Source organism: Notolepis coatsorum (genome assembly GCF_963971535.1).
Source record: "Notolepis coatsorum genome assembly, chromosome: 9".
Taxonomy (NCBI): Eukaryota; Metazoa; Chordata; class Actinopteri; order Aulopiformes; family Paralepididae; genus Notolepis; species Notolepis coatsorum.
The window spans coordinates 37,050,821-37,062,455 of NC_140173.1; the positions used below are offsets into that span (position 1 = coordinate 37,050,821).

General features: G+C 43.7%; 1 protein-coding gene across 1 annotated transcript in view; it reads right to left on the reverse strand.

Moving 5' to 3' along the window:
- wdr11 (WD repeat domain 11) overlaps nucleotides 1-10,696 on the reverse strand; it is a 191,267-nt gene extending 180,571 nt beyond the window's left edge. Inside the window, exons 1-2 of the mRNA XM_084321104.1 lie at nucleotides 10,528-10,696; nucleotides 8,011-8,122 (exon numbers count right to left, since the gene is read on the reverse strand). Coding sequence (XP_084177230.1) covers nucleotides 8,011-8,122; nucleotides 10,528-10,613 — 198 coding nt within the window. The 5' untranslated portion in view covers nucleotides 10,614-10,696. The remainder of the gene's footprint in view (nucleotides 1-8,010; nucleotides 8,123-10,527) is intronic.
- Between the last annotated feature and the right edge of the window lie 939 nt (nucleotides 10,697-11,635).

Genomic DNA, 11,635 nt, shown 5'->3' on the forward strand with positions numbered 1-11,635 from the left:
TGCGAGTGAAATAGTCGCGCTGTGGTTACATGACGTCATTGCTATTTTAGAGCTGCACTACCGGTTACACGGTATAGTCAAAATCCATACCGTAGAGCAAATTCATACCGTTTATACCGTATACCGTTTATACCGTCCACCCCTACTGCAATGCACTGCTTGCTGGCCTCCCGGCCACTGCCACCAAGCCTCTTCAACTCATTCAGAACGCAGCAGCCCGCCTGGTCTCAAACCTACCGAAGTCGGCCCATGTCACCCCACTTCTTAGGGACCTGCACTGGCTCCCCATTGCCTCCCGCCTACCTCCGATCAATGGTCTCTAACTACACACCCTCAAGACCCCTACGCTCTGCATCTTCTGGCCGTCTCCGACCCACTCCTATCCGAGCTCCGGGAGGGTCATCAAGGAGAAGCCGCCTATTCTCAGTCCTTGCCCCACAATGGTGGAACGAACTTCCCACCACAGTTAGGACAGCCGAAACCCGTCCAATCTTTCGCCGTCGACTAAAGACACACTTCTTCAACCATCTGAAATAAAAAATTTAAAAAAGTCAAACCCTAACTAACCTTACTGTCATGCACGTGTCCTAATATACTAACCTACACTGTAGCACTCAACACTTTGATGAACATTGTTACTCAGCTGATAGAGTTGTGCCCTTCCTGATGACTTGTCGTACAGAACTTGTAAGTCGCTTTGGATAAATGTAAATGTAATTTAGGTCGACAGTTATATGGCCACCAGTGATGTCATTGGGGACATTGAATCCTTGTGTTGTGCAGGGATGTGATTGCACCTGAACATTTTCGAAACGATATTTTTTTTGTATTGAAATAAACACTCCATTTGAATTAATTAACCCTTTCTCCGCCGATGACGTGTTAATACGTCATTCCTCGCCATGCTTAATCTGCCAATGACGTTTTACAGCGTCTTTGAGATCAATATTTCAAATTTCTGTCATGGTATTCATATTTCACCCACGGATCCTTGACTGGTGCTGTAGGACTCCGCTCAACTCTCCAGCGCTTCAATACCGCCACCGATCGGCGAGTTGCCAAACCGGAAGTGGGGCCGGAAGTGCTTGGTGTCACCCCTATTCCGTCCGCCACTCGCTATCGCTCGCGGGACTCCATCTGGACACACTGGATAATCGATCCGTTGCCATAACTCGATAAACAACATTATTTGGACGTATATAGTATTATACAATCCGGAAATGGTTCGCCTAGATCAACATCCCATAATAGCGATCTTTTTGCTCCAGTATCATCCCCCATCGCTACGAGGAAGCTGCGGTGAGTTTCAGCGTTTTTTGATTATTATTATCCATACAAACTGCTATGATCAATATATCACCCATACTACATGAAACATTTAACATCGGTCAATGCATTATAAACGACCCCCCCCCCCCCTCCGGTCACCAGCAGATAATGAGTCATGACGTTTAGGACCTTGTACAATTGAAATTTTTTATCTGGCGTCAATCGCTATCAAACTGCATTTGATGATCTAATATAAGCATAAATGGCTATAACTCACGTTCTATGAAATACTGCAGAAAACGATAAAAACATATTTATACTCGACCGTATTTTTGTATGAATGTGTGAATGAAAAAGTAAAACGTTCCTACACCCTGAACGATAGCTAATCGATGTTGAATGGGCCATAGTAATGTCAATTTAGCAATACAATTTAAAAAGTTATAGCCCTGCAAAGTAGGTGAACATCTCCATAGACAAATAGAGCTGGCAGACTGGCTACAAGGATGGATATAAAGCCTGGCAGAGAAAGGGTTAATTTTGTATATATATTTTTTATCATGATTTTATAAAACCGGAATTCCGGTTAAAACCGAAGAAATCACATCCCTGGTTGTGTTAATTACAGCTGTAATTAACACAACATAAGGATTCAATGTCCCCAACCAATGATATCACTAGTGGCCATATTCAAACTAATTTACTCCCAATAACTGTCAAAAACTAAATGAGTGTGAAAAACACACACCCTCCTAAAAACCCCACACGTACACACACAAAGACAGGGGACTCAAAGACATTAACAAATACATACACATGCATAGACACACGCATAAAAAACACATGTACACACACTAGGGCTGACCCCTATTAGTCGACTAATCAGTCGAAAGGAGCCGTAGTCGACTGCCAACCTCTTAGTCGGGAAAGAATATATATTATAAAAAATGTTATCATTCTTTCCAAAAGAAAAGAGGCCTAGAAGCGTGGCTAACGCTAATGGCACGCATACCAGAGGCGAAAACAGGCACAGCGGCACTGAAAGAGGATTTCACCCATATGAACACACTAGACTAGACACATTTTCAAGATGTATCCATCACCAATTGCATGCTTTTGCAGAGGACAAGAAGCCTTCAGTCGACTCCTTCAGACATTAAGCACCCCCCACAGCAAAAAAATAAATAAGATATATATATATATATATTTTTTTTTACTAATAGTCGACTAACGGCATATTTTGGCCAATCATAGTCGACTATCCAAATCCTTAGTCGGGGACAGCCCTAACACACACATACACAAACATGGGACTCAAAAGACATTTAATTAACAAACACATACACGTACGCATAAATGCACACCCTACTAAAAACCACACTCGTCGTAGACACACACACAACACTGATAAATGACACCCACACCTTCTTGAAACACACGCACACACACAGCCAGGCGTGTGTGGACATCACAGTACACACTACTACATCCTAGCTGAGAGCATGTTATCAATACCACTGTCTGCACCACCACAGCACTGAGGCAGCCACAGAGAACACAAAAACACTGTGCTCATGGTCACACCAGACCAACGGTGCGCTACTGCCCAATGAAACACCAGACCAACGGTGCTACTGCCCAATGAAACACCAGACCAACGGTGCTACTGCCCAATGAAACACCAGACCAACAGTGCTACTGCCCAATGAAACACCAGACCAACGGTGCTACTGCTGCCCAATGAAACACCAGACCTACTGTGTTACTGCTGCCCAATGAAACACCAGACCTACTGTGTTACTGCTGCCCAATGAAACACCAGAACTACTGTGTTACTGCCCAATGAAACACCAGACCTACTGTGCTACTGCCCAATGAAACACCAGACCTACTGTGTTACTGCCCAATGAAACACCAGACCTACTGTCCTCCTGCCCAATGAAACACCAGACCTACTGTCCTCCTGCCCAATGAAACACGAGACCTACTGTCCTCCTGCCCAATGAAACACGAGACCTACTGTCCTCCTGCCCAATGAAACACGAGACCTACTGTCCTCCTGCCCAATGAAACACCAGACCAACGATGCTACTCACTGCCCAATGAAACACCAGACCTACTGTCCTCCTGCCCAATGAAACACGAGACCTACTGTCCTCCTGCCCACTGAAACACCAGACCTACTGTGCTACTGCCCAATGAAACACCAGACCTACTGTCCTACTGCCCAATGAAACACCAGACCAACGGTGCTACTGCCCAATGAAACACCAGACCAACGGTGCTACTGCCCAATGAAACACCAGACCTACTGTCCTACTGCCCAATGAAACACCAGACCAACGGTGCTACTGCCCAATGAAACACCAGACCTACTGTCCTACTGCCCAATGAAACACCAGACCAACGGTGCTACTGCCCAATGAAACACCAGACCTACGGTGCTACTGCCCAATGAAACACCAGACCAACGGTGCTACTCACTGCCCAATGAAACACCAGACCTACTGTGCTACTCACTGCCCAATGAAACACCAGACCTACTGTCCTACTGCCCAATGAAACACCAGACCAACGGTGCTACTGCCCAATGAAACACCAGACCAACGGTGCTACTGCCCAATGAAACACCAGACCTACTGTCCTACTGCCCAATGAAACACGAGACCTACGGTGCTACTGCCCAATGAAACACCAGACCAACGGTGCTACTGCCCAATGAAACACCAGACCTACTGTCCTACTGCCCAATGAAACACGAGACCTACGGTGCTACTGCCCAATGAAACACCAGACCAACGGTGCTACTGCCCAATGAAACACCAGACCAACGGTGCTACTGCCCAATGAAACACCAGACCTACGGTGCTACTGCCCAATGAAACACCAGACCTACGGTGCTACTCACTGCCCAATGAAACACCAGACCTACTGTCCTACTGCCCAATGAAACACCAGACCTACTGTGCTACTGCCCACTGAAACACCAGACATACTGTCCTCCTGCCCAATGAAACACCAGACCTACTGTCCTCCTGCCCAATGAAACACCAGACCTACTGTCCTCCTGCCCAATGAAACACCAGACATACTGTCCTCCTGCCCAATGAAACACCAGACCAACGGTGCTACTCACTGCCCAATGAAACACCAGACCTACGGTGCTACTCACTGCCCAATGAAACACCAGACCAACGGTGCTACTCACTGCCCAATGAAACACCAGACCTACGGTGCTACTCACTGCCCAATGAAACACCAGACCTACTGTGTTACTGCCCAATGAAACACCAGACCAACGGTGCTACTGCCCAATGAAACACCAGACCTACGGTGTTACTTACTGCCCAATGAAACACCAGACCAACAGTGCTACTGCCCAATGAAACACCAGACCAACAGTGCTACTGCCCAATGAAACACCAGACCAACGGTGATACTGCCCAATGAAACACCACATGGTCAGCAGCAGGGAGTGGTTTCAATTTCACATGGAAAGTTCATTTACTATCTACAGTAAAAGATAATGTATGACCTGAGTGGAAAGTTCATTCACTATCTACAGTAAAAGATAATGTATGACCTGAGTGGAAAGTTCATTCACTATCTACAGTAAAAGATAATGTATGACCTGAGTGGGTAATGCACCGATGTGAAAATTGTGGCCAATACCGATAACTGATATTAATATTGCTGTTCTGGCCGATACCGATATTTACCGATGTCGATATCTCTGTATAGAAAACACTTTTTTATGATAATCAAATAAAGAGCCATTTTCCAAAACGCATTTTTTTTCCCCTTTGTAAATTATTTTCAGAAATGACTAATATTTTGAAACTATTTAAGGCATGTAAAAAGAAAAAAGAAAATTTTATTTTTATTTTATTATAAATATAAATTTTTATTTTATTCAGCCCATATCGGCCCTATCTTGATATCGGACCAGACCACGTGAGCGGATCGGCGCGGCCGAGAAATCCGCTCTTCGCTCTTTAAAGCTTGGTCCGCTCCGCTAATCACTCATGTTGACCCCGCCCCCAAGTCGCTCTCCGCTCGCTCCCCGCTCACCTTGAATCGAGCGCTCCCCGCGCCAGATCGCTCGGCAGTTTTTTTTCTTCTTTTTTTGGAGCATGGTGTAAATGAGCTCAAACTACAACAGTCTACACCCCCTGGGCCCCTTAACAATTGTTTGTATTGAGCCGCATTGTAATTGTAGCCATTCTGCAATGTTAAATAACGTTGTTTATCCATTCACTATCTCTATTAAGCGATGATAGGCTAGCCGAGCCACAATGCTATGGTCGCTGCCATTAACGTTAGCATGTAAGCTAACGTCAACAACAATGGCGTCGATATACTTTTTCTAACTGGAGTGAGTGTGGGCGTCTCTACAGTGACAAAGCCTGAACGAACAGCCTATCACAGGTTCACCCTTCTCATTGGTTGAAAATGGCCTTCATGTTTGTACATCGCCATCTGTTGCTTTGGCATTGTACTGCATGTATATATTACATCAGTGTTAAACCACTGTGAGCGGCCTGGAGTGGATTGGAGCGGAGGAGAACTCTCGCTCCGGACGTCGCGCCGACTCATTTTAAAACCCACTCCTCGCTCACGTCAAAACCGGCCGCTCCGCGCCCCGCGCCGCTCGCGCTCCGATCACATGCACTGTATCGGACCGATACCGATGTGTAAAAAAGCGGCCATATCTGCCGATATTATATCGGCGGCCGATATATCGTGCATCACTAGTCACCATCTACAATAAAAGATAATGTATGACCTGAGTGGAAAGTTCATTCACTATCTACAGTAAAAGATAATGTATGACCTGAGTGGAAAGTTCATTCACTATCTACAATAAAAGATAATGTATGACCCGAGTGGGTAATGGGTCACTATCTACAATAAAAGATAATGTATGACCTGAGTGGGTAATGGGTCACTATCTACAGTAAAAGATAATGTATGACCTGAGTGGGTAATGGGTCACTATCTACAGTAAAAGATAATGTATGACCTGAGTGGGTAATGAGAGCCACATCTAGTCCGACGGTGCAGCACCACTCTGCACGGTGTGGATGCTGTGTCCCACCATAATGTGAGCTTTTTAACCCCCATTTAACCCTTTCACTGCCACACGACAGAAGGTTAACCCTTTACTATAACACAACCGACGGTCGCCATCGGTTGTGTGATAGTAAAGGGTTAACCTTCTGTCGTGTGGCAGTGAAAGGGTTAACCGGCTGCTGTGTGGCAGTGAAAGGGTTAACCTTCTGTGTGTTGTCGCGGTGAAAAGGGTTAACCGTTTTGGTAGTGCAGCGGTGAAAGGGTTAAACAACTACCCCCATTCAAAAGAAACAAAAAAAGAAACAACTACCCCCATTCAAAAGAAACAACTACCCCCATTCAAAAGAAACCATTACCCCCATTCAAAATAAACAACTACCCCATTCAAAAGAAACCATTACCCCCATTAAAAATAAACAACTACCCCCATTCAAAGAAACAACTACCCCCATTCAAAATAAACAACTACCCCCATTCAAAAGAAACAACTACCCACATTCAGAAATCTGTAGAGAATGATGATCATTCAACAACATCCTCTGAATTGCCCTTGAGCAAGACACTTAGCCTGCCATTGTTCCAGCTCCTAGTGGTCAACAGTGTCAGACTGTGGTTGTACTGGGCAGCTCCTAGTGGTCAACAGTGTCAGACTGTGGTTGTACTGTCCGGGCAGCTCCTAGTGGTCAACAGTGTCAGACTGTGGTTGTACTGGGCAGCTCCTAGTGGTCAACAGTGTCAAGACTGTGGTTGTACTGGGCAGCTCCTAGTGGTCAACAGTGTCAGACTGTGGTTGTACTGGGAAGCTCCTAGTGGTCAACAGGGTCAGACTGTGGTTGTACTGGGCAGCTCCTAGTGGTCATTCAACAGTGTCAGACTGTGGTTGTACTGGGCAGCTCCTAGTGGTCAACAGTGTCAGACTGTAGAGCAATATGAAATCAGTTTTATTTTTTTCGAAATTCCATTTGATTTTTTTCCAAATTCTGTTTTTTCCGTTTTAATATTTCAGAATTGTGTATTTTGCTTTGTACGCTCATTTTACCATCAGAAATAGTGTCTAATAAGTGGGAATGAATAAATGTCCACAATTTAATAAGATATAACAGTCCATTTAATGTTTTTAAGTGCTGCAACTCAGAAATACAGTTACATTTTACACAATATTTTTCAAATAATATTGTGACAAAATAAAAAGGCTGTCAACGTTAACACAGTATTAACGCGCTATCGGCCGATTGTATTAACGCCACTATTTTTTTTAACTAGACTTCACTCAGGTGTATCTCATTGATACTATGTTTGTTTCTGAAGTGTGCGTGTGTGTGTGTGTGTGTGTGTGATATATAGAGAGAGAGGGGGTTGAGAGAGATGAGGAAGGGGCAAGAGAGAAAGAGAGCTGGGAGAGTGTGTGTGTGAGAGAGAGAGGGGGGGTGTGATTACTCAGCCCTTGTGTGGGTGAATGTAACAACTTCCTAACGTTTTCTGTACTGGGCAGCTCCTAGTGGTCAACAGGGTCAGACTGTGGTTGTACTGGGCAGCTCCTAGGGTCAACAGGGTCAGACTGTGGTTGTACTGGGCAGCTCCCAGGTGTGGATGTAGAGACCTGTGTGGGAAGCAGTGTGCTGCTGAGGAAGTGCAGTGGAGAGCAGAAGGCCTGAGGCTGAAACCCACCTTCACCACGTTGGCCTTGTGTCTCTCGAGGACCTGGATGGTCTGGGACGTCTTGGGGTCGATGATGAGGACGCTGGAGTGGCATCCCTGAGCGATCAGACCCTGCCAGCCCCTAGAGACAGGACGACAACACACTGGAGTCAACATACACCTAGCATAATCACTATAATATAAATATGAACACTTTCACTGCCACACGACAGAAGGTTAACCTTCTTTCGTGTGGCAGTGAAAGGGTTAACCGGCTGTCGTGTGGCAGTGAAAGGGTTAACCTTCTGTGTATTGTCGCAGTGAAAGGGTTAATAATAATAACATTATTGATATGAAGTGAAGTGAAAACGCATCTCGTCCATTTCTTGTGAATTTGGAAAAATGTGCCTGTAATACAAGACAATAAATGTGTTACAAAGCACAGGCCAATGTCTAATGATATCGATGTCTATTGGTACTACTACCCATAATAGCAAACACAACACAGTATGAAATTATTCATCGAGTACCTCAGGCGAATAACCAAGTCTGTTTTATGTTTTCAAACTATATTATCTAATGATGGTAAGTTAGAGTGTCGTGTTCATTCATAGTTAAAGACAGTATACTAATATAAGACATTGGTCATACTGTAGTAGCTGATATAAGTCATTGGTGCATGGCAACATGAATAGAGCTCCGGACTCATGATCGGAAAATCACCGGTTCGAGCCCCGGTCAAGGCTGTTGTCGGAAAGTATTGTTGTTGTCCAGCAGGGAGCACACAATGCCCCTGTTACAGTGATAGGGACACCGTACAGCTGCGAGTGCCATCCTTCAGATGAGACGCTAAACCGAGGTCCTGACTGAATTCGGTCATTAAAGAACCCAGGACGCCTATCGTAAAGAGTAGGGGGTTCCCCCGACGTTCCTGGCCAAATTCTCAATCAGGTCTCTGACATCAAGGCCACCTAATCATCCCTTCCCCTTAATTGGCTGATATCAATGCCTGTCTCCTACTCCTGAGCCATTCAGCCATTGTGTAGTGTGATGTGTGCTGGGTACCATTGTATGGTAGCCATTGAGCCTGCATAGCCCAAGGTTGGGTGCTACCAGTGGTGGTGAAGGAGGCCATTTCCACCCTACATTGTAAAGCACTTTGAGTGTCTAGAAAAGCGCTATATAAATTAAAGTAATTATTATTAGTATTGGTCATACTGTAGTAGCTGAGACTTGATCATACTGTAGCTGATATACTGTAAGACATTGGTCAGACTGTATTAATAGCTGATATAAGTCATTGATCATACTGTAGCTGGTATAAGTCATTGATCAGACTGTAGCTGGTGTAAGTCATTGATCAGACTGTAGCTGGTATAAGTCATTGATCATACTGTAGCTGGTATAAGTCATTGATCAGACTGTAGCTGGTGTAAGTCATTGATCAGACTGTAGCTGGTATAAGTCATTGATCATACTGTAGCTGGTATAAGTCATTGGTCAGACTGTAGCTGGTATAAGTATTTGGTCATACTGTAACAGCTGATATAAGTCATTGGTCATACTGTAACAGCTGATATAAGTCATTGGTCATACTGTAGCTGGTATAAGTCATTGATCAGACTGTAGCTGGTATAAGTATTTGGTCATACTGTAGTAGCTTATATAAGTCATTGGTCATACTGTAACAGCTGATATAAGTCATTGGTCATACTGTAGCTGGTATAAGTATTTGGTCATACTGTAGTAGCTTATATAAGTCATTGGTCATACTGTAACAGCTGATATAAGTCATTGGTCAGACTGTAGCTGGTATAAGTATTTGGTCATACTGTAGTAGCTTATATAAGTCATTGGTCATACTGTAACAGCTGATATGTAAATGATATAAGTCATTGGTCATACTGTAGCTGGTATAAGTCATTGGTCAGACTGTAGCTGGTATAAGTCATTGGTCATACTGTAACAGCTGATATAAGTCATTGGTCAGACTGTAGCTGGTATAAGTCATTGGTCAGACTGTAGCTGGTATAAGTCATTGATCATACTGTAGCTGGTATAAGTCATTGGTCAGACTGTAGCTGGTATAAGTCATTGGTCATACTGTAACAGCTGAGAGTCTGGTCACTGCTTTGATTTATTGATGGATTCAAAACAACAGATTGCAGAATGGGTACAGTAATACAGTACGGCTCAATACACACAATTGTTAATAAGGGGATACAGACTAGAGAAAGACTTTCGTCTTGTTTACATCAGGGTCCCCCATTTTCAATTCATCATTCATAATTCATGTTGACATCTCCTCCTCATATTGTTACACTGTTTGACCAGAGCTACGTAATGAATGAGAGTCTGGTCAATGTTATGATATTATAACTGTTCTGCTGTGGGGGGATTAAACACGTCATTATTAGCGTTATGTTCAAAATATAGTCAAAGGAAATCTAACAGGATTCAATAGTACACATGAAACAGAAGCCCGGAAGTGTGTCTATGCTAACTGTAGCTACTGTAGGTAGCTGTGCTGCTAACTCTCTCTCTCACCAGTCTACAGCCGTCTTGTTCTGCAGGTTGAGGGTGCCAGTCAGAGTCCGAGCCGCTAGCTTGATGTTGACAGTGTAAGGAATCATGATTTACAACAAGCAAGCCCACTATATTCACATTTACTGACTAAATATCACACAGAACAAGGTAATTAGCACTAGAGTAACAGTCGTTGGATAAACAGGAAGTGAATGTCGTGTTGTTGTGTTCGCCAAGCAACAGCAACAAGAGAGCTTCCGGTCGGGCTCTTTCAAAATAAAAGCACGATCTCTGAATGAATGAATGAATGAAAACTTTATTTAACAGATTGCAGAATGGGTACAATACAGTACGGCTCAATACATACAATTGTTAAGGGGATGCAGACCTGAGAAAGACGTTTGTCTTGTTTCCATCAGGGTCCCCCATTTTCAATTCATATAGACATATATGACATACATGACATACCGATAGTCAGTACTGCTACATCTATACATTTATGACATACCAGATTTGCAAATACAGTACTGTTTGTGATACAGAAGGAGTCAAGAAAAGGGAGTATATACATTTGACGTAGAAACTGTACATTGGAGGAGGTTGGGTGGGGGGGGTTGGGTACATTGGGATATTGACAACCATACTGGGTAATTTAGAGGGAGAGTAAAGTACAGCAAGTCTAGTCGCACAAACTAACAATCAAGAATTAAGAGGTTTATTTGTCACATACATACCAGGGCATACAGTGAAATGCGGGTGGTCATGCCCCCGCATGTGCAAAATACAATAATACAAATAGGCATAGAAAAAAAATAAACATAGAAAAAATTAAATAGGTAAGACACAAGATATATGCATGGTAAAAAAAAAAAAAAACGTGTGTGTGTGTGTGTGTGTGTGTGTGTGTGTGTGTGTGTGTGTGTGTGTGTGTGTGTGTGTGTGTGTGTGTGTGTGTGTGTGTGTGTGTGTGTGTGTGTGTGTGTGTGTGTGTGTGTGTGTGTGTGTGTGTGTGTAAAACCAACATAATGCAATACGGGGTGTGTTTTTGTATGATAATAACGGTTATACAAGGTTTCATGAAGTACTTACCAGTACCTAAATAGATAAATGATGTTTATTGGATTGTACA